At 40.9% G+C, this 22,836-nt stretch overlaps 1 protein-coding gene across 5 annotated transcripts in view; it reads right to left on the bottom strand.

Annotated features, from left to right (window-relative positions):
* The window catches only part of ERC1 (ELKS/RAB6-interacting/CAST family member 1), a 420,180-nt gene that overhangs the window by 66,163 nt on the left and 331,181 nt on the right, over positions 1-22,836 (bottom strand). For all 5 annotated transcript variants that reach the window (XM_068560632.1, XM_068560635.1, XM_068560636.1 and 2 more), the window contains one exon: positions 22,649-22,793. In XM_068560632.1, the coding sequence (XP_068416733.1) occupies positions 22,649-22,793 (145 nt within the window). The remainder of the gene's footprint in view (positions 1-22,648; positions 22,794-22,836) is intronic.

The raw sequence follows: 22,836 nt of genomic DNA on the forward strand, positions 1-22,836 counted from the left end.
AACTAGTAAAATTGCCAGTATATATATATATATATATTCCTTAACATATGTTTGTCAAATTCAAGAATCTGTTTTCCGTGGTTGTTACATTTGGGATTATATTTTATTATTGTTCCAGCAATGAGCTTCATATTTTGAAAGCTTTTTCTATGAAATTACCTTTATTAAATAATGCTCTTTTCCATTTGTATTAATTAAAAATAGATATACTTACCAAACACAATTTCTCAGAACTATGAAAAATCCAGCATTCACAATGAGTTATCTCAGCCAAAAGAAAAGAAAATAGACATTTTAACTAACTAGCAGAGTTTTGTCTCAAATAAAAACATAACTGCTGTTACTTATAATAGGTTCAAAAAGAACCCCAGCATCCAGGCACTCTGGTTTATAAGCACTTACAAGGTTCTTTTCTTTGATTTCCTCATATACAAATTGATTTATGTGCGAAAAGGAGAACTTCTGACTATAGATATTCAGGTATTTATTTTGTTACTCAGTGGATTTTTTTTTTCTTAAGGTTTCATGTAATCTCTTATCTAAAGGATATACTTGGATACATCACCATTTATGGCATTAAGCTCATAGGATATCTGTTCTTTCTACATATTCTGTCTTTCCTAGCAAAACTCTACTTTTTTTTTCCCCTCTTGGTAGAAAGCAAAGAAAACAAACACACAGCAAACTTTCTGATTTTTTTTTTTTAAAGGAGCCTAGGTTTTTCCTTCTAATTATAATCATTCCTTAGTTCTTAAAAGGGTTTGTGTGGAATTCCTTGCTTCCCTAACTCAGAGACGCACATATTCCTTCCTTCTCAGCCTCCAGAAAGTATTTATTAATCTTAATGCTTAGTCCTGATTACTATGTACGTCTAACACTTTCCTATATGCCATGCGGACTGTAACTTTGAACTCTGAAGGGCGGAAGCTTATTCTTTCTCTCTTTCAACAAATATTAACATGAGAATAAAGACATATTCAGTGTTTTAAAACTAAGAAATACTTTATAAGAATTTGTATTCTATTTCTAAATTTTGAGAGCTGTCCTGTTTCTGGCAGGCCCGTGGTGTGTATCTGCAGTATACTGGGGTGAAAAATCAGAGGCAGATCCACAAAGTTATAGGAATGAAATACCCTGTAGGTCAACTTGTTTATACTGACCCAAACCAATGTCTGAAATGAGACTGTTTAAAACAAAGTGCGATTGAAACTTTCTTCCTGATCACTGTCTCAACTTTCCAGCACATACTTCTCATCCTTGCAATAAACCTAAAGTAACCCTTTAGGTTTACTTTTTTACTTGCAATAAACCCAGTTTTAATGTTATAAGGATCATTTCTTCCAGTTGTATCTGTTCTCAAAGAAACAGAAGCCCTACATTCTGCAAAATAACCAGAATGTTTAGGGGGAATATTAGCCGGATCCAGTGAGACTCACGATCATATCTAAGAAAAGAACAAAATGTAGGTAGATGTTTTCTGTTATTCTAGAAACCAGTGAACAAAGGTCAGGATCCGAGAGCATTTACCACAGTTTTGTTTACGGATTACATGATCTGGGTGGCTAAGTATACAGTTAAAATTTTACAGATACAGAGGCCACGGAAAAGAGAAGTGACACTAAATTCCTTCACATGTAACAGAAAAGACAGACCTCCCCCCCATTTAAAAAAAAATCTTAGATTGTGTTAAACACAAATTTAAAAAAAATCATTTTCTCAAGGATGGTGGCACAAACTATAGGTATCAGTTACAATGCATTCCAACCCAACAATTTAGTGCTGCAAAGCAGGAAAGTTTAGCATTCTCGCTTCAAACAGGACACCCTTTCCTTAGTAAATACACAGAAATTAACTTTAAGTTATTTGATGCTTTTTATATTAAAAAAAGTAAAAACATTTTCCCCTGTTTGAGGAATAGCTGAGCAGGCAATGGGGTAATCTTCAAGAATCTGAAGCACTTTTAAGCACACACACACAGAAAAAAGATGCCTTTTAGATAAGAAGGATCAAAATTCTTAAAGTAAGAAGTTTTGAGGAAATTTTATGCTTTCTTTTTACAAAATCATGGTCCATGTGTGGAAAAGGAATGAATGGAATTGACTCAAAATAAAGTTAACTATAAATTGTACACTCATGAGCACGTACACTGAAGTATCTTTAAACAAACCCAGGGATGTGAGGGCATTTGGGTTCTTACTGGAAACCATCCATACGGAGAGCAACTGACAGAAGGCCAGACTCTGCAATACCACCTGTTCTTCCTGTTCTGTGAGACTTCATTATAAAAGGATTTCTCTGTACATATGTGCTTTCACAAACCTTCATACGTGGCTACGCTGGTAAAATCAGCAAATAACGACCAATGCATTCTAGGTGTCTTCTCTAGTCTCCAAAGTTACTTCTTTTTTTGTGAAATTGAGCTAAGCGGCTTTCAGTCTTTTGTGTAAAGGAAAAAAACCCCTGACATTTATTAGAATCAGGCCTTTCTAAAACAAAACAAAAAAAAAGATTAAATTTTAAAAAGTATCTTAAACGATCTCATATTTAAGGTTGTGGAAATACTTCACTGATCATTTCAATAAACTCAAGTATTTGAAAAACTCTGATTTCTAGAAATAAACAAGAAGTACCAGGCATAGATAGGTTCTAATAAGGAATGAATACCCATTAAGGATCATTTAAAAGGCATCAGTGGCTGAATAAATTAGTGAAACTAGACAGCAAAACTTGTCTGCTACTAGAGGTATCATTTTCTAAAACACATCAATAAGTGACTGGGGCTGGCGGGTAGGGTAGTGATGAAAATTGTGATTTCAAAAAAACTGGGTTATCTGAATACTGGCACTAAAGTTCAACCTCTACTCAGGTCACTTAGATATCTAAACCTAAAACATAACTATTGTCTTACTAAAGAGAAAAGGTAGTTTGGCCTAAGTCTTCCTTCAAAAATAAAGGTTAGCTTTAACTTCTGCTTCTAGAAGATGGAGCAGACATACTTTTCCCCATACCTCTGATAAGTACAAAAGTAAAACTAAAAACTATCTGTAAGCTATACATACAAATGTAAAACTACAGCCACACCAACATAAAAAAGGTGGAGAGAAGACAGACTGGTTAAGGACACTGGGACCCAAAGAATGTCACAGGTGGTAAGTTCCCTGGATTTTCTTCTTGCCTCATATATCAGACCTGGAGCTGGAAACCAGCGACCTAGAAGCACCAACAGTCACAGACAACAAAAGCCTGAGCTCTCTAGCCCAGGAGGCCTAGAGGGGAAAGGGGCAGCCTAGCAAGATAAAAACATTTTAGACAATAATCAATCTACTCTACACCCCACGATCAATCCCTAAAAGAGAAGAGCTGCATTAGAAGCCCATGCATTGTTTAAACCCAGTCTTCAATGCATTTCAATACAGATACAAGAGATACAGAGCCATTCACGTATTACTTTATGTTGGATGACCCTGCATACTATTCAGAAGTAACATCAAGGACAAACTCACCTTGTTTTACACTGCTTGCCATTTAAAAGAATATTAAAACACTGGCGAATATAAAGGTCAAGGTTACAACATGTTTCAGAGGAGCAAGTGAACAGTCATTTTAAATTAAAATACACCACACTGTCAATCAGTAGGTGTTTGAAGAAAAAAAAAAAGGTCACAGGAAAAACTGCCACCCGTGGCAGCAAAGCTAAATGGTGAGCTGGGGTCTGTACCCCACAGCCTCTCCTCCCCCTGGGCAGGTGTCAGAGGAAGCCAAGGAGGGGGCAGTAACCAAGCCCCCCCAGTGGCAGCGGGGACAGGCTGGGCGGAGCGGTGAGTCCCACCCTGGGAAGTGTCAGAGGAGGCCCAGTGCTGCACAGCAGGAAGGAGGCCACCCCGCAGTGCTTATGGAGGGGGTCCTACACATCCGGCAGGGATTAGTCAGGGGAGGCCTAGCAGGGGTACAATTCATACCTCTGCCCAGAGTGACGGGGAGCCCCACTCCCTGGGTGTCAACAGAGGCAGAAGGGAGCCTGGATTTGCCTCCACCGGGCAGTAATGAGGCCCCACCACCCTCTCCTCTCTGGAGTGCACCAACGAAAACCAGCTGGCAGAGACGGTTTAAATAAGATCCAGAGTCACAGGGCGTGACCCAGACCCCAAATGTCCAGGCACCGATAAAAAATCACTCATACTGAGAACCAGGAAGATCTCCAACTGAGTGAAAAAAAGACAACTATGGTTAAAGGCACAGGGGAAGCGAAAACCTTCTTCTTGACAACAGACTCAGGTATTTGGGCAGCAGCTGATTAGCTACCGCAGCTGGACTGTGAGGGGCCAGAAGCAGCCAGAAGCTGCCCCGAAGGCCTGCCCACAGAGTACCCCCCTCCCCAGCAAGCCTTGGTTCACCTCCTCCCAACACTGGGACAGCTTGGGGAGTCAGGCAGTGGGGGGCTGCTGTGTCTGCAGTAGACCTAACTCTTAGCAGCCGCTTCTGGGAAAGTTCTAGGTCAGGAGAGCCTATCCAGTCCAGGTCTCTGTAGCCATCTGACCACAAGTTAGTCTGCAACTGGGTTCATCTAATCACCCAAAACTACAGCTTTATTTTGGTGGTAAGGACACCCCAGCCCCGAGAACCAACAGCACCCCTGCACTTCCTAGGCATGTGCAGGTAGGTCCTTTTGACTAGCCTCCCTGTTTTTAGCTTAAGAAAAATTCCTTCTTTCTCACACATGTAGCTCCTTCCATTTAGATAAATAATAATAGTAAATATTAATTTTATCAACTCATAAGTTATCAATATATTTTTACTTTTATTGATTTGAAAATTACTTTATTAATTTTGAAACTTATTGATTTATTAATCAATATTAATGGACAGCTGGTGTTTATAATATAATTGATTTTTTAAAATTCTTAGTTTATGTCACCGAGGATTATACTGTCCTAGAAATACACAGAAATTTACTGGCTAAGGATCAGTTCTAATTATATCAAGATGTTAAGTGCAATTTATTACCCAACTATATGAAAGACTAGTTCATGAAATAACTGTGGCACTTAAAGTGAATAGGTTAACCTAACCAAGAGTTAAAAAAAGAAAAGGTACTAGATATTTTTGCTAAGGGATCAAATGCAGAAAGATTTAAAACTTTAGGTTCTTTAAGGAAAATAGAGAAAATAACCTGAAATCGATAGCATTTAGACTGAATTGTTTTCGGTAAGGAATTTTTTTACCCTACATTTATTTTACCTCTTCAAAATACGGCTGTAGCATTTTTACCTCCCATCCTCCTTGTTTCCAGGAACTTATCTTTAATTTAAAATGTCAAAACAGCAAAAAGCCTGTGGGGTACATAATATCACAATTACCTGTGATACACTGTGCCATAAATGCTTAAAGCATTCTCAACACATGCAAATCATGGAAAAAAGATCTTAAAAGCCCTGAAACCTTATAAAAAACTTCCAGCAGTTCTTATCCAATAAAGCCGATTCTGAACTTTTAACAATAGGGTGGTGTACAGAGGGCATCTGTTTGCCGAGTTATATTACGTAAGGGTTAAAAGAATGGCATGTGTTAATATTTTCACGCAAGGGTCAGAAAACAGTAAAAAGTAAACATAACTCCTATATTCTCTCTTGAGTAAGCAAATACATTTTTTATGGCTTTAACTGGTACTTCCATTTTGATGACTCCAGAAATCAGTATTTCTAGCTCTCACCTCTATCTGCAGTCTAACTGCCTTCTTGATTATTTCCACCTAGGTGTATACACAGATACCTCATCACATTCCAAATATGGCCTTTCCTCTGGACCATTGGTCCCAACTAGCAAAGCCACCTCCACTTACGTGCCTCAGACATTCCACGCTGGCCAGCGGTGTGTGGGTGGGAGTGACCTCAGGGCCCAAGTGCGGAAGCAGCAGCACCCAACCCGCCAGCTCTCCCTTCCTCTGCTGCAGTGACTAAGGAGGCCTCATGCTGAGAGATTAGCTACAAAAACTGAAGCAGGCCTGGATCACAGAACTGCTGCACGCAGAGACCCGCAGTGGACCCCACATGACTGAGATGCATTAAACCACAGTGATGAGCCTAGACTAGGCACTACCCCCCACCTCAACTGCCCTCTATCTTAAAATTTTTAATTAATTTTTCCTCTTTTTTTTTATTGTGGTAAAACATATATAAAATCTGCTGTTTTAACCGCCTTAGGTATACAGTTCAGCGGTATTAAATACATTTTCACTGTTGTGCAGCCATCACCACCATCCATCCCCACAACCCCTCATCCCGTAAAACTGAAACTCTATACCCTTCAGACGATAACTCCCTATTCTCCCCTGCCCCACCCCTGGCAGCTACCATTCCACTGTCTTTACGACTTCGATTACTCTAAGTACCTCGCATATGTGGACTCATACAGTATTTGATTTTTTGTGATTGGCTATTTTCACTGAGCATAACATCCTCAAGTTTCATCCATGTTGTAGCATTTTGCAAATTTTTAAAGTCTGAATAATGTTGCCTTGTATGTATATACCACATTTTGCTTATCCGTATTCCTTGACTGATGGACACTATGGTTGCTTCCACATCTTAGCTATTGTGAATAATGCTGTTCTGAATATAAGTGTACAAATATCTTGTCAAGATCCTGCCTTCAATTCCTTGGATAAATACCCAGAAGTGGAATTGCTGGATCATATGGTAATTCCATTTTAAATCTTTTGAGGAACTGCCATACTGTTTTCCACAGCAACCATACCATCTTACATTCTAATACTGCACAAGGATTCCAATTTCTCTGCATCTTAGCTAACACTTGTTTTCTGTTTTGATAATAGCCATCCTAATGGGTGTGACATGGTATCTCATTATAGTTTGATTTGCATTTCCCTAAGATTAGTGATGTCGAGCATATTTTCACATTCTTATTGGCCATTTGTATGTCTTTGGAGAAATGTCTATGCAAGTCCTCTGCCTATTTTTGAATTGGGTTGTTTTTTTTGTTTGTTTGTTAGGTTTTAAAAGTTCTCTATATATTCTGCGTATTAATCCCTTATCAGACATATGATTTGCAAATATTTTCTCCCATCTGCTAGTTTCCTTTTTATTCTGTTGTGTCTTTTTGATACACAAAATTTTAAAATTTTCAGAAGTCCAATTTGCCTATTTCTTTTGTGACCTGTGCCTTTAGTATCACATCCAAGAAATCACTGCCAAATCCAATGTCATGAAGTTTTTATACTGCTTTCTTCTAAAAATTTTATTGTTTTAGGTCTCATGCTCTGGTCCTTGACTCAATTGGATTTAATTTTTGTATATGGTGTTAGGTAAGGGTCCAAATTCATTCTTTAGCATGTGGATATCCAGTTTTCCCAGCACCATTTGTTGAATTGACTGTCCTTTTCCCATTGAATGGTACTGGCACCCTTGTCAAAAATCATCTGACCATGTTAAGGGTTTATTTCTGGGCTCTCTATTCTATTCCACTGGTCTATACATCTGTCTTTATGCTAATAGCACATTGTTTTGATGCTTTTAGATTTGTAGTGAGTTTTGAAATCAGGAACTGTGAGTTCTCCAGTTTTGTTCTTTTTCAAGATTGTTCTGGCTTATTCAGGCTCCCTTGAGATTGATTCCACATAGATATTAGGATGGGTTTTCTATTTCTGAAAAAAAGCATCTCTGGAATTTATATGTGACTGCATGAATCTGTAGATTGCTTTGGGTAGTAGTGATATTTTAACAATTTTAAGTCTTCCAGAACCATGAACCAGGAATATGTTTCCATTAATTTATGTCTTCTTTAAATTCTTTCAGCGATGTTTTGTATTTTTCATTGTACAAGTCTATCACCTCTTTGGTTAAGTTAATTCCTCAGTATTTTAATCTTTTTAATGCTATTGTGTGTGAAATTGTTTTTGTAATTTCTTTCTCAGGTTGTTCATTGTTAGTGTATAAAAACGCAAACAAATTTTTAGGTGTTGACTTTAAAAAAATTTTTTTTTGAAGATTACTATTATTCTATTTTATTTGTTTATTTATTGGCTGCATTGGGTCTTAGCTGTGGCATGTGGGATCTTCCATTGCGGCACGCAGGCTCTTCGTTGCAGTGGGCGGGCTTCTCTCTAATTGTGGCATGCGGGCTCATCAGTTGTGGCATGCAGGCTCTCTAGTTGTGGCACGTAGGCTCCAGGGCGTGTGGGCTCAGTAGTTGCAGCACGTGGGCTCCAAAGTGTGTGAGCTCTGTTGTTGTGGTGTGCAGGCTTCAGAGTGCGTGGTTTCTGTAGTTGTGGCACGCAGGCTCTCTAGTTGTGGCATGCGAGCTCAGTAGCTGCAGTGTGCGGGCTTACTTGCCCCATTGCATGTGGGATCTTAGTTCCCCAACCAGGGATTGAACCAGCGTCCCCTGCATTGCAAGACAGATTCTTAACCACTGGACCACCAGGGAAGTCCTGTATGTTGACTCTTTGCATCCTACTTTGCTGAATTCATTTACTAGTTCTAACAGCTTTTTTTTCTGTGAGAAATCCTTACGGTTTTCTACATATAAGCTCATACCACCTGCAAACAGAGATAATTCTACTTCTTCCTGTCCAAATTGGAGTTCTTTTATTTATTTATTTATTTATTTTTCCCTAACTGCTCTGGATAGAACTCCCAGTACTATGTTGAAAAGAAGTGGTGAGGGACTTCCCTGGCAGTCCAGTGGTTGAGACTTTGCCTTCCAATGCAGAGGGTGTGGTTTCAATCCCTGGTTGGGGAGCTAAGATCCCACATGCCTTGCAGTGAAAAAACCAAAGCTTGAAGCAGAAGCAATATTGTAACAAATTCAATAAAGACTTTAAAAATGGTCCACATTAAAAAAAAAAGTCTTAAAAAAAAAAAAGGCAAAGAAGTGGTGAAAGCAGGTATTCTTGCCTTGTTCCTGATCTCAGAGGAAAAGGTTTCATTTCAGTCTTTCACTATTGAGAATGATGTTTGCTGTGGGATTTTCATATATGGATTTTATTATGTGGAGGTAGTTGAGTCTTTTTATCATAAAAGGGTGTTGAATTTTGTCAAATCAATTGAGATGATCGTGTGATTTTTTTTCCCCTTTATTCTGCAGATGTGGTTTATTACATTGAATAATTTTTGTATGTTGAACCAGCCTTGCACTCTGGGAACAAATCCCTCTTGGTCATGATATATGATGTTTTAATATGCTGTTGAACTCTGTATGCTAGTATTTTGCTGAGGATTTCTGCAACAATGTTCATAAAAGATACTGGTTTGTAGTTTTGATTTTTTGTAGTCTCTTTGCCTGGCTTTGTTTTCAGGGTAATGCTGGCCTCACAGAATGAATTAGGAAGTATTCCTTTGCCTTCAATTTTTGGGAAACATCTGAGGAGGATAGGTATTAGTTCTTCTTTAAATGTTCTTCTTTAAAGAATTCAGGAATGAAGTCATCAGGTCTAGGGCTTTTCTTTGTTGAGAGATTTTTGATTACTGATTCAATCTTCTTACTAGGTCTAACTCAGATTTTCTATTTCTTCATGATTTAGTCTTGGTAGTTTTTTTGCTTCTAGGAATTTGTCTGTTTCATCTAGGTTATCCCATTTTTTGGCTTACAATTGTTCACAGAACTCTCTTATAATCCTTTCTATTTGTGGAGAATCAGTAGTAACGTCCCCATTTTCATTTCTGATTTTAGTAATTGAGATTTCCTTTTTTTCCCTTAGTCCATATAGCTAAAAGTTTATCAATTTTGTTGACTTTTTCAAAGCAAAAGTTTCATTGGTTTTACTGATTTTTCTCTACTGTTTTCCTATTCTCTATTTTATTGATCTCTGCTTAAATCTTTATTATTTCCTTTCTTCTGCTGGCTTTGGGTTAGTTTGCTTTCCTTCTTCTACTTCCATAAATTATAAAGTTACATTGTTGATTTGAGATCTTTCTTGTTTTTTAATGTAAGCATTTGCAGCTACAAATTTCCCACAGCACTGCTTTCACTATGTCCCAGAAGTTTTGGTAAGTTGTATTTTCATTTTCATTCACCGCTAAGTATTTTCTAATTTCCCTAGTGATTTCTTCTTTGATCTGTTGGTTGCTTAAATGTGTATTGTTGAATTTCCACAACTTTGTAAATTTTTAGGTTTCACTTTCATTACTAATTTCTAACTTCAGCCTGTTGTGGTCAGAGAAGATACTTTGTATGATATCTATCTTTTAAAATCTATTGTGGTCTAACATATGGTCCATCCTGGAAAACACCCCACTTGCATGTGAGAAGACTGTGTACAGGCATACCTTGGAGATACTGAGCGTCAGTTCCAGACCCATGCGATAAAGCAAATATTGCAATAAGTGAGTCACGTGAATTTTTTTCTTTCCCAGTGCATAAAAAGTTATGTTTACACTATACTGTAGCCTATTAAATGTGTAATAAAAAATTACAGACTTTAATTAAAAAACATTGCTAAAAACTGCAAACTATCATCTGAGCCTTCAGTGAGTTGTAGTAGTAAAATCAAAGATCACTGATTGCAGATCACTGTAACAAATATGATAATAATGGGAAAATCTGAAATATTGTGAGAATTACCAAAATGTGACATAGAGACACAAAGTGATCAAATGGTGTCAGAAAAGTGTCACCTACAGACTTGCTTGATGCAAGGTTGTCACAAACCTTCAATTTGTAAAAAAAAAAAAAAAAAAAAAACAACCAAAAAACCTCCAACAACAACAACAAAACATAGTATCTGTGAAGCACAATGAAATGAAGTGCAATAAAATGAGGTATGCCTGTCTGCTGTTACTGCTGGGTAGAGTGTTTTGTATATGTCTGTAATGTCTAATTGTTTTACTGTGTTGTTTAAATCTGTTATTTCCTTACTTATGTTCTGTCTGGTTGTTCTATCCATTACTGTGAATGGGGTACTGAAGTCTCCAACTATTAATGTAGAACTGTCTACTTGTTCCTTCAATTATGTCAGGTTTTGCTTCATATATTTTGATGGTCTGTCCATTGGTGTGTAAATGTTTATATCTGTTTCACTGTCCTGTTGTATTGAACCTTTCATTAATATATAACATCCTTCTTTGTCTTTTGTAAACCTTTTCAATTTAAAGTCTGTTTTCTTATATTAGTAGAGCCACTTATGCTCTCTTATGGTCACCATTTGCATGGAGTATCTTTTTCCATCCTTTCATTTTTAAACTTTTTTGTGTCTTTGGACATCAAGTGGGCCTCCTGATGACAGCATGTAGTTGGTTTATCTGTTTTTATCCAACCTGTCAATCTCTGTCTTTTGATTGGAGAGTTTAACCAATTTACATTTAAAGTAATTACTCATAAGGAGGGGCCTACTTCTGTCATTGCGCTATTTATTTTCTACATGCCCTATAGTTTTTTGTCCCTCACTTTTTTTTTTTAATGGTATTACTTTAAAAAAATTTTTTATTTATTTATTTATTTATTTATTTATGGCTGTGTTGGGTCTTCGTTTCTGTGCGAGGGCTTTCTCTAGTTGCGGCAAGCGGGGGCCACTCTTCATCGCGGTGCGCAGGCCTCTCACTATCGCGGTCTCTCTTGTTGCGGAGCACAGGCTCCAGACGCGCAGGCTCAGCAATTGTGGCTCACGGGCCTAGTCGCTCCGCGGCATGTGGGATCTTCCCAGACCAGGGCTCGAACCCGTGTCCTCTAGATTGGCAGGCAGATTCTCAACCACTGCGCCACCAGGGAAGCCCCCTCGCTTCTTGCATTACTGTCTTCTCTTGTATTTAGTTGATTTTTTTTTTGTAGCAAAATGTTTAAATTCCTTTCTTACTTCCTTTTGTGTATATTCTATATCTATTTTCTTTGTGGCTACCGTGGGGATTATACCTGACATCCTAAAGTTATAACTGTCTAATCTGAATTTACACCAGCTTAACTTCAATAACATATAAAAACTCCGCTCCTTTACAGCTCTGTCTCCACCCTCTCTAGCTGTTGATGTCACAAAACCACATGTTTATATAATGTGTAACCCAAAACATAAAAGTAATTCTTTTTAATGCACCAGTCTCCTAAGTTATGTAGAAAACAAGATGTGGAGTTACATACCAAAGTTACAGTAATATGAGCTTTTACACATAATTTTTTTCCCTTAAATCTATTAGTCTCTTAAATGATGCATAAAACAAAAACTACAGTTACAAACCATTGTTACAATACTAGCTTTTATAATTGGCCATGTATTTACCTTTACTGAGATCTTTATTTCTCCATGCAGCTTCATGCTACTGTCTAGTGTCCTTTCATTTCACCCTGCAGGACTCCTGTGAGCATTTCTTGCAGGGCAGATCTAGTGGTCATGATCTCCCGCAGCTTTTGTTTAACTCAGACTGTCTTAATTTCTCCCTCATTTTTCAAGGATAGTTTTACTGGATATAGGGTTCTTGGTTTTTTTCTTTTAGCTCTTTGAATATATCAGCCCCCCCAAAAAAGTCTTCTGGCCTCCAAAGATTCCGAATGAGAAATCTGCTGAAAATCCTATTGAGCATCCCTTGTATGTGATGATTCTCTCTTCATCTTTTGAAAGTTTGATTATAATATGTCTCACTTTGAATTCATCTTACTTAGAGTTTGTTGAGATTCATGCATGTTTATATTTATGTCTTTCAGCAAATTTGGGAAGTTTTCACCATTATTTCTTCAGATATTCTCCCTGCCCCTTTCCCTCTCTCTTCTTCTGGGATTCCCGTGATGCGTATGTTGGTCCACTTAATGCTGTCCCATAGGTCCCTAGGCTCTGTTCACTTTTCTTAAATCATTTTTCTTTCTGTTCCTCAGCCTTGATAATTTCCATTATCCTATCCTCAAGTGCACCGATTCTTTCTTCTGCCTGCTCAGATTTGCCTCAGAATCCCTCTAAGTGAATATTTCATTTCAGTTAATGCACTTTTCAGCTCCAGAATTTCTTTTTACTTTCTTTTTAGGTTTTCTGTCTCTTTATTGATATTTCCATTTATTCACACATCATCTTCTTGACATCCTCATTCCAAAAGGGAGAAGTTGGAAGGAGTAAAGGGGTTGCAGTTCCAAGCAAGTTTGAAATCCAGCAGAACACATTCCATTAGTCTTCAAGGCCTGTGAACAAGGCCTCTGTGGCTCAAGGCTGTGCCCTCTGGCCACGTGGTGGCTTCACTGGCCTCTGCCTCCAGGCACCCAGCAGCTCCGCTGACACAAAATCTTAAATTTAAAGTCTTGATTTTAAGGTAAAACTAATCAATACTATCAGAATTCAGGCAAGCAGTCACTTGCAGGACTGAGCAGGGTATAGAGCCTGAAAGGGAGCATGAGGGCTTGGTTTTGGGGTGCTGGTAATGATCTGCTTCTTGGATGTGTATGCTGGTTATATGAGAGCGTTTCCTTGTGAACATTCATTGACATGTACGCTTAGATGTGTACTTTTCTATGTGTATATTTCAATAAAAAATATTTTTTTTAAAAAGGTTGTATAACAAGAAGATTTCAGCAATAGAGGAAATTATCTGTGGACAGAGAGAGTTATTTCCTTTAATTTAGCTCATGTTTTGTCATTTTCTACAATTAAAACATTATGGTAATGAAAAGAAGATGTTAAGTTATGGCTGCTCCTACCAGCTGACATAAAAGTGAGAGACCTATTTTAGTCTCAGAGTATTAAAAGATATAATTTAGCTATTTTAATATTATATAGTAAGAGAAATAGTTATTTCAGTGCATGGTCATAAGAACAGTTGTAAGCCAGTGGCTAGTAATATCATTACCATTGAGGAAGATAATCCAGGATTAGGAAATACTGCTATAAACAGTGAATGTCTAAATACAGTTAAAGATGGCAATCAGCTGAATTAGAACCAGCCTTGAAAACTGCTTTCCTGTAGCATACAGCTCTGCCTGGTTATTTTTTCTAAACAATAAGGCGGATAGGGAGGCAACCGTGAGGAAAACTGTTGTAGACGTAACTTGATCTTACGAGTCTTCCATTTAGCAGAGACTGGGACAGAGCTGACTAGAGGGATAGCACACAGTGCGTCTTTTCTCTGTATCCAGGCCAGTGACTGAGAGCCGATGAAGAAGTCAACCAGGCTCTTACAGGTGTTTAATGTGAGTCTTAACATACAGCTAGGTATTGGTTTCAGGCCTGCAAGGTGGATACATTTGCGAAGAGCACATAATATATTTAAACATAGTTCAATCTCTTTGGATATTTCTGATGAACTGGCTCATTAAAGTGCTAGGGAGGCCTGAAAGGTGCATGTTCAAACCTATTTTCAGAGACCCCCTAATTTTAGAGTTGACTACTATTAGGCTGCAATTTCATACAAGTCCAGGAAAAACACCATACCCAATTCAGAATGCCATATTGAGGAGCATGACTGGCAATACCACAAACTTTATTTTAAGCATTCTCTACCTTGAAAAACAGCTACCACAAATCCCGTTTTAGTACTAAAGCTCATCAATTTATTTAGTTAATTAAATTCTTACAATGTATAAAATCTTTGCAACACAGGGGGAAAAGCTCTTGAACCTCAGGTATAATAGATGCTCATTCTTTGGCAGTCACTATTTTCTAGGAGCTTTTAATAGCTTTTCAATCTCTATTTGCTCTTCTTAAGAATGCAAATTTACTGATTCTTAAAAAATTCTGCTGCTCAAAAGATATCTTAAGAAATGATGTGTAATATTTTGGGGCCAGATTTCCATATATCTGCCCATGTACATATATATGATAGTAACAGTCTTTTCACACCAGAATCATTTGTGATGGTAATTTAGGATTATGACCACACAGGTTTTCAAACTTGGCTGCTTAAAAATGGGTCTATCTGATTTCAGATGCTCTCTGAGTTCTCAATCAGAACTCTCTAACTCTCATTAATTCAGTCAACAATTTCTAAGATGACTGTTGAAAATGAGAAGGTATCTGTTGACGTACGATAGGGAATAGATTTTGGCCTGTCAAGATTCTGACTTTTTAAACTGAGCCCAGTCCATTATGGTAATTTATTTTCACTGTAATTTAGAAAAGAGCTTATTAAAGTACTATTTATCACCAGAGAGAATTACTGCGTCATTAATAATACAGCTAAAGGCTACTGAAATCTCTAAGCAAAAGCCCACAATGATGGCAACACATTTCAGTGTAGTGACGGCGGTGTTGGCGATGGAGTGACATGATTTGTTCTGAAGCCCAGCTCCATCGCTTACTAGCTGTGTGACTTTGGGCAAATTACTCACTGTCTCTCTCTTAGCATCTCCTCTGTACAATAAGGATAACTGTACTTCACAGGGTTGTTGTGAAGAGTATATGAGTTAATTCATGTGAAGCACTCAAAACAAGAGTTAGCTCAATAAATTTTAGATATTCTTATCTGTGAATAATGTTTTCAAGAAAGCCAGATAGTACGGGTGATTTAATTTGGTCATGTACATTGTCCATGGGAAGGGCATTCTGTGACAGGTAATGTTATAGTTTAATATCACTCCTCTCGTCCTTGAATACAAATATCATTTAATTCCATATTCACTTTTAATAAGTATCCACATTAGTTCAAAAGGGACCAAAAGAGGCAGTAGGAATAGATCCTGTGGAGTACGTTGGTCTGGACTGATTCCTGCCAAGAGAAGTTTAGTGGGGGAAAGGGGAACCACCCTAAACCAGCCTTCCTTTTATTCATGTTTAATGAGATCCTCAGACCAAGGTCAAGGAGCACAGGAAACAGTTATAAATCATGCCACCTGACAGGAGAAGGAATAGGAGGGGCACGTGCACTGGGGCAGGAAATCTAGGTTGATTTATTTGCATTGAGACAATTCAAGAGGGATCAGGAGACTCAGAAGGTTTATAAATTCCCTGTGACATCATAAAAGGCAGCAGTCTGACAATAGGAAGGGCAAGCTAGATCTGATGCTAGAAAAGAAGGGAAGAGTCTTATCAAATTTTTGTGAAGAATTTTTCTACATCTGGAATTGATGACAAAAAAGATGGAAGAGATGGAAGAAAGGAGGCTGGGAGGATTCCAGATTTCCCCACATCTCCCATCCTCTGGACTGCACTTAACTCCAAGCAAGCAGAACTCATCAAAATATGATCTATTTCTTTGTAGGCTACAAAAAAGGTTTCAAGGGGATAGTGAGTAACCAGGATTTTTTTTTTAACTTTAAAATGCAATACTTACTACTTTCATAAAATAAGGAAATTTCTATAGACAGCTTTAAACAGTCCTTACATATGTGTTTTCTTATGCTTTACAATTCCTTCTTTTAAAACTGTTCCCAATGTCAGCAATTACCAGGTAATATAGCTACAGGTAAATATATTGACTTGTCAAAAATTGGAAAATACAGAACTTTAGACCTCAAAATTAATTTTATCTATCCATCTAATATTATAGATGAGGAAGATAAGACCCGAGAGGTAAGTTAGGAAGCTTGTGACCTGATTCATTTAAAAAACCGAAAGAATAAATTAGTGGCCAACACTCAGATATCAAGAGATTTGTAAGTGAAGGGGGTCAGAAAGTACAAACTTCCACTTATAAGATTAAGTCCTGGGAATATGATGTACAGCATGGTGACAAGAGTGAACAATACTGTGTTGTACATTTGAAGGTTACTGAGAGTCAAGATCTTAAAAGTTTTCATCACAAGAAAAAAAAAAATGTAACTGTGTGGTGATGGAGGTAAACTAAACTTACTGTGGTGATCGTTTCACAACATACACACATATCAACATCATTGTGTTGCACACCTAAAACCAATATAATGCTGTATGTCAATTACACCTCAATTTAAAAAGAGATTTATATATATGGATTCTCTGTGTTGGCGGGGGTATGGATGACTGGACAACGCAGGGCTCTCGTCTTGCACGGTCACAACGAGCTGGAATTAAAAGCGGCAGCCTCTCTGGACAAAGCACGTGGCCCCCAGTTCATCGTGGTCTCTCCTCTCGTCTTACATGCGTCCCTCCCCTCTTGAGTTATGGCATCTGCCTGGCCCACACAGCGGTCGGGCTCGGGGCTATAAGGCATCTGAATAGTACTCTGTAGGTTGTGAAGTGCTGTGTATTAGTTGATGGGGCTATTACTGCTCCAGATGATACATTTAGTTGATCAACAGAGTTGGAGCTGGAGCTGAGGTCTGGAGCTGGGCAACAGTTACCGGTGGGGATTCCTACATTTGAAGAGGACACTGTGGCTCAGAGTAAATAAGCAACAACTCGTAGGACAGCAAGTGAACAGTGCTGCTGCTTCTTTCCTCCTCCCTCTCGCATTTCAGCTTCTGCCCAAAGGAGGACGAATGTGTGAACGCAGAAAAGCAAAGAATGGCTTTGCTAATGTAAGGAAAAAAACCAATTCCATGGCTAGGAAATTCCAAACTACAAAGATGAGTCTTGAAGTGAAGATTAAAGCAGAGATTAAGCTGAGGAAGTGGAAGGCAATTCCAGAGGCGAGGACAGTGAACGGAAAATGCTTTGCATCCAGTTCCTTTCAAATAAATCTGGATACCATCGGCAGGAAACATGTAGCTGATGCTAATGTCTGTAGTGGTTTAGAGGAAGAAGTATGTATACTGAATACTTAATATGTGAGAATCTAGAACTGAAGGGAGGTAGGATAATTAAAACGAGACGAGCACGTTTATCTGACCAAGTCAATACGGGCTGTTGAGCCATGAAATAAGGATTGAACTGTAATCGTCTACTCTGTCAACTTCTGGATATCGGATATTCTAACCAGCAGAAGGTTTTCACTCTCTATGATCACCACGTACCAGTCACCTTCAGGGGATAACGTCACACAGATGGCGGAGAGGCTGGCTCGTGGACACGGCAAGTACAGGACAGAGCAGGCAGGCCAGCACGACACACAGGGAAGGGGTCCTCCGGCAGCGCCAGACGCCCATGTGTCCTCTGAGATGCCTGCTGCGTCCCAGCACCTGGCATCGCGGGTGCGTGCTAAGTGGATGCGCGGACGCTGCCCTCACCACCAAGAAGGCAGGCGCTTGGCGAGGCGGCCAGACGCCTCTGGCTCTGCCCCCCACGAGCAGCCTCTGCAGCACTCCCGCTACCTCAACACTTGCTGTTTATTTTTTCCTTTGTTCACTGACAACTCAGGAGCTCTCTGTAGCTTTACCCTATTGCTGTTCTCTTTTCATACAACGTAAAATCGCTTTGTTGTTCTCTCTCCAATGTTAGATGTCACTTTTAAACTAGTTTTAATACTATGATGAATGGGTTTTCCCAGCTGTTCCAGAACTGGTGGCCCGGGCCCAACGCCGGGGACAAAGGAGAGCTCAGCAGGTCACGTCCTAGAGAGCCCACAAAGGGGGTGGGGGGGCAGAAAAGGCACCACCATCCACCAGGCCAGCCCCTCACAGCACATGCCTTTCTCTGGGTTGAGACTGGTGTGCGGTGACGCTAAGTCTGGCAGAAGGAGTCTTGACGTCACGGGGAGCAGACAGTCATGCACAAGGGGGGCCCCGGTGCTCAGTGAGAGAGGCTCAAAGAGAATTCAGCCCTAAATCCTAGAGTCCTCAATCTTGAAGACGGGGTGTGAGTAGAAGAAAAGGAAACAGGCTTCTCCTTCCTTTGTTTGGTACCTACTCAGGCATCGGACTTGTTGGTTTGCCTTGTGCTTATCTGAGGAGGAGAAGGGACACCTAGAGACAGAGGGCAGGATGGACAGAGGAGCACGTGGCAGCCGACACGCTCCCACTCTTCAGCCCAGCAAGGAGCAGCCAGGTCCGCGTCTTCCGGGCACTGCTCACCCCTCGGGGGTCAACGTTGGCCAGAGAAGCAGCATCAAAGTGCTGCAATGGCATCAGAGGACCCCAACGCCAAAGGAAGAGGGAGAAAGGCATGAAGAGGACAGAACCTGTCCCTTTCTGCTGCAGGCCCCTCTTGGGGGCGGAGGCAGGCAAGAGAAGATGAAGCGAGTTCTGCTCTGATGCCTCATCTGCCTTCTGAGGTCAGAGAGTAAAGTGGCCTTTTCTAGAGCTGCACATACACATGGAATCACACAGCACGTTCTCCTGTACATCTGAGCAGTGTCTCATCACAGGAGGACACCACTGTTTGCTTGTTCACTCACTTCTCGCAGCAGCCAGCCTCCCAGGCCGCCTGCACTGGTCCCCCCACGTTGTAGGCGGCTGGTGTACGTGGTCAACAGGACAAGGGGAAGTGATGGCGTGTCCCTTCCGAGACAGGTTATAAGGACATTGTGGCTTCCATCGTGGCTGCTCTCTTCCCCTCCCCTGCATCATGTGCTTTGGGGAAGCCAGCCCCATGTCCTAAGTAACCTCATGGAGAAGCCTAAAAGGTGCAGAGCCCCGGGCCATGTGAGTGACCCTGGAAGTGAGCCCTGTAGCCCCAGCCGAGCGTCAGGTAACTGCAGGCCTGGCCAAGAGCCTGACTGCAAACTCATGGGGACCCTGAGTGAGAACGACCAGCTTGGGCCAGTGTCCTGGGCCTGCTCAGCGGCTGTCAGAACCCTTAGTTCTACCCGATGAAGCAACAAGTCAGGGGAGAAGTATCATGCAGGTACCCCGTGTGTCACGGGCAGCTCCCTGGAGACTAACCAACTGGTAACAGGAGAGCGGGCAGAACTTAGTGAAAGACAATTACTGAAAGCAAGATTCACTTAATTCAGATATTTTTTCATACTGGACCTACTGAAAATACTTGGGGCAACTGTGAAGTCCCCCCTTTCCCGTTAAGAACTTAGGGATTAGGGAAATTAAGTGGTCTTGTGAGGCTAAAGAAGTAAAATACACAAAACACAACAGAAAACTAAGGAAGTCTGTGAAAATGCTTGTCTGAAGAGGACAGGATCCCCCCACTGCCGCCAGGACCACCCAGGGGTCACGCAAGGAAGGAGAGGGGGGACCGCTGGGAAAAGACTGCAGGGACAGAAGGGCGATGTTTGGTCTGGGACAGTGAAACAGAAGACCAGAGACCCTGTGAGCAGGCTCGGCCAGGTGAGCAGGTGACAGCATGTCTGTCTGACATCAGCTCACTTCCCCAGTGACAGACACGTTTCCGCAGAACATGCACCAGGAGACCTCAGCTCACCGCGCAGCTCTGCACGGACACACTACTCGTCTCAAGGTCTTGGTCCTCTCTGAAGACACTGACTGATCCTCACTAACTGCTCCCTAATGGAACAGGAGATAGCATCCACTTCCTAGCTGGGAGAATGAAGCACAGACCAGGGCAGCCCACCCGAGTGTTCTGCGCCCACTGCACAAGCACAGACGCATCGTTTACGACCCCTCCAGCCTCCTCAGTCAGCTGAGCTAGCCTTATCCATTCATAATTCTCCTACTGAACATAACGGAAACTGATAATTTGTTCAGAAAATATGAAATAAGGACCAATTAGAATTAGTTACAGCTCTTAAAATCAGACAGATTGAGCAATGTGAGCCGGGGTGACAAACTGCTGATAAATTTTTTTGCTCAGTTTTCTTCTGTAATATGAAAGAAGTCTCTCTCTCGCTCGCTCTCTCTCTTTTTTTTTTTGTCAAGCTAGGTGACCTGAAAATGTTTATGTGGCAGAATTCCCACAAATGATGGATAAAGTGGTTGAACTTGCAATAAAGGGAGGCCCCCAGAGCACCTTTGTTTTGCTTTCCCCTGGGTCACTGGCACCCAGGAGAGGGTGAAAGTTCACAGTGAATTCCACCTCTTAAAGGGATGAACGTCTAGGGGTCCCAGAGCTTAAGTGGGTAAAAGTTTTCTTTCACTTGCAAGTGAGCACTGGGTTATTTTTGCTGGTCATCTATCTATGTTGCAGTAGGGAACATCTTCTGGTGTTTTCTCAGCAAAGTCAGCCACATAAATAAAGTCTATTTATAAGCAGTTTTATTAGTCTTTAAAATAGAGAAAATACCTTTATTGTGTAAATAGTGATTCTTGTTTATCTGAACATTTAATATGATGCTAGGACTTCCCTGGTGGCGCAGTGGTTAAGAATCCGCCTGCCAATGCAGGGGACACGGGTTCAAGCCCTGGTCCGGGAGGATCCCACATGCCGTGGAGCAACTAAGTTCGTGCGCCACGACTACTGAGCCCTCATGCCTAGAACTGGTGCTCCACAACAAGAGAAGCCACCGCACCGCAACGAAGAGTAGCCCCCGCTCGTCGCAACTAGAGAAAGCCCGCGCACAGCAACAAAGACCCAACACAGCCAAAAATAAATAAATGAAAAATGATGCTATCAATTGATGACTGATCCTCTAAAGTAGAAAAAAAGAAATTCCTTCACTTGAAAACTCTTTCGTACTCTGATTACTTCAGGCAGAAGGGCAAATGTGGGCAGCCCAAATGTACAGAAAAGTGGCGGAGGATGCAGGGGATGACCCAGAAGGCAGGAGGCGGACACTCGTGTAGAACAGGAATGGCAGGAACAGCATTAGAGATGAAGAGGACTCAGACTCTGAAATTCAGCTTTCTCCTTGTCTTCAAAGGGGAAAAAGATTTGCCCCAGTTTTAAAATTGTGGTAAAGTATACACAACATAAAATTTACCATTTTAACCACTTTTAAGTGTGCAGTTCTGTCCATTAAGTATATTTACATTGTTGTGCAACCATCATCAATGAGGAAATTTCTAGCTTTTATTTTCACAGATGAAAGGTCTCATGTAAGTATTAAGCATTAAATTTGGGGAAGGTTTTGGGTGGAAAAGAAAAGGGCAAAACTTTGCTCTTACCATCAGAGCTTACCCAGCCTTGAATAACAGGAAATCACTTAAATGAAAATATCCTTAGTGCCTTCTGTAGCGGGACTCTGACTGGACGTAAGGAATAAGACTTTTCACCCGCTGGTGGTATGTGCACACCACCACCAGCTCCACACCACTGCTGCCTGCCCTTACATGCGGCCTCTGCCCCGGAGGCACCACTGAGGACCCCAACAGCCCTTGCAGATACCCCACAGCACTTGCCAAGGACCACGCAGTTGTCGGTGCTGTGGACGACCCCTGTGGCCTGACCCCGAGAGACATGCAAAAAAAACCAAAAAAAACGGGGCTTCCCTGGTGGCGCAGTGGTTGAGAATCTGCCTGCTAATGCAGGGGACACGGGTTCGAGCCCTGGTCTGGGAAGATCCCACATGCCGCGGAGCAACTGGGCCCGTGAGCCACAGCTACTGAGCCTGCGCGTCTGGAGCCCGTGCTCCGCAACAAGAGAGGCCGCGATAGTGAGAGGCCCGCGCACCGCGATGAAGAGTGGCCCCCGCTCGCCGCAACTAGAGAAAGCCCTCGCACAGAAACAAAGACCCAACACAAGCCAAAAATAAAATAAATAAATAAAATAAAATAAAATAAATTAAAAAAAACAAAACAAAACAAAACAAAAAAAACCTTTTTCATTTCAAATGGGCAGAATTTCACTAATTTCATCCAGCCATTGCAAAAGTTAAAAATGTTCTCCTAAGACGTGTGACACCTTCTAAACCAGTCCTCTTACCAAGAATGCTCTGCGCTTCCTAGACAAAGCAGAGATTTGAAGGCTGAAGTCTCTGCTGGTGAAGATCAATTAGATAAAGATCAGACATCTGGCCCGAGATGGGAGAGCTGAGCGCGTGAGCTGGCACGGACGCGGGCGGCCCCACCCCAGCCCCACTAGTCATACCTGCTGCTTGAGCTGCTGCACGAGCCGGTCCTTCTCCCGCTTCAGGGCAGCCACTTCTTCCTGGGTCTTCTTCTTTGAGGATGAAAGCTCCAAAAGAGCTATATTGGCATCTTTTTCACTGATGGCGGCCAGAAGGGCTTCCTGCCTGCAAAAGAAAGAAAACATCCAGATTTCCATCTAGTCCTCAC

The sequence above is a fragment of the Eschrichtius robustus genome, chromosome 13 (genome assembly GCF_028021215.1).
Source record: "Eschrichtius robustus isolate mEscRob2 chromosome 13, mEscRob2.pri, whole genome shotgun sequence".
Taxonomy (NCBI): domain Eukaryota; kingdom Metazoa; phylum Chordata; class Mammalia; order Artiodactyla; family Eschrichtiidae; genus Eschrichtius; species Eschrichtius robustus.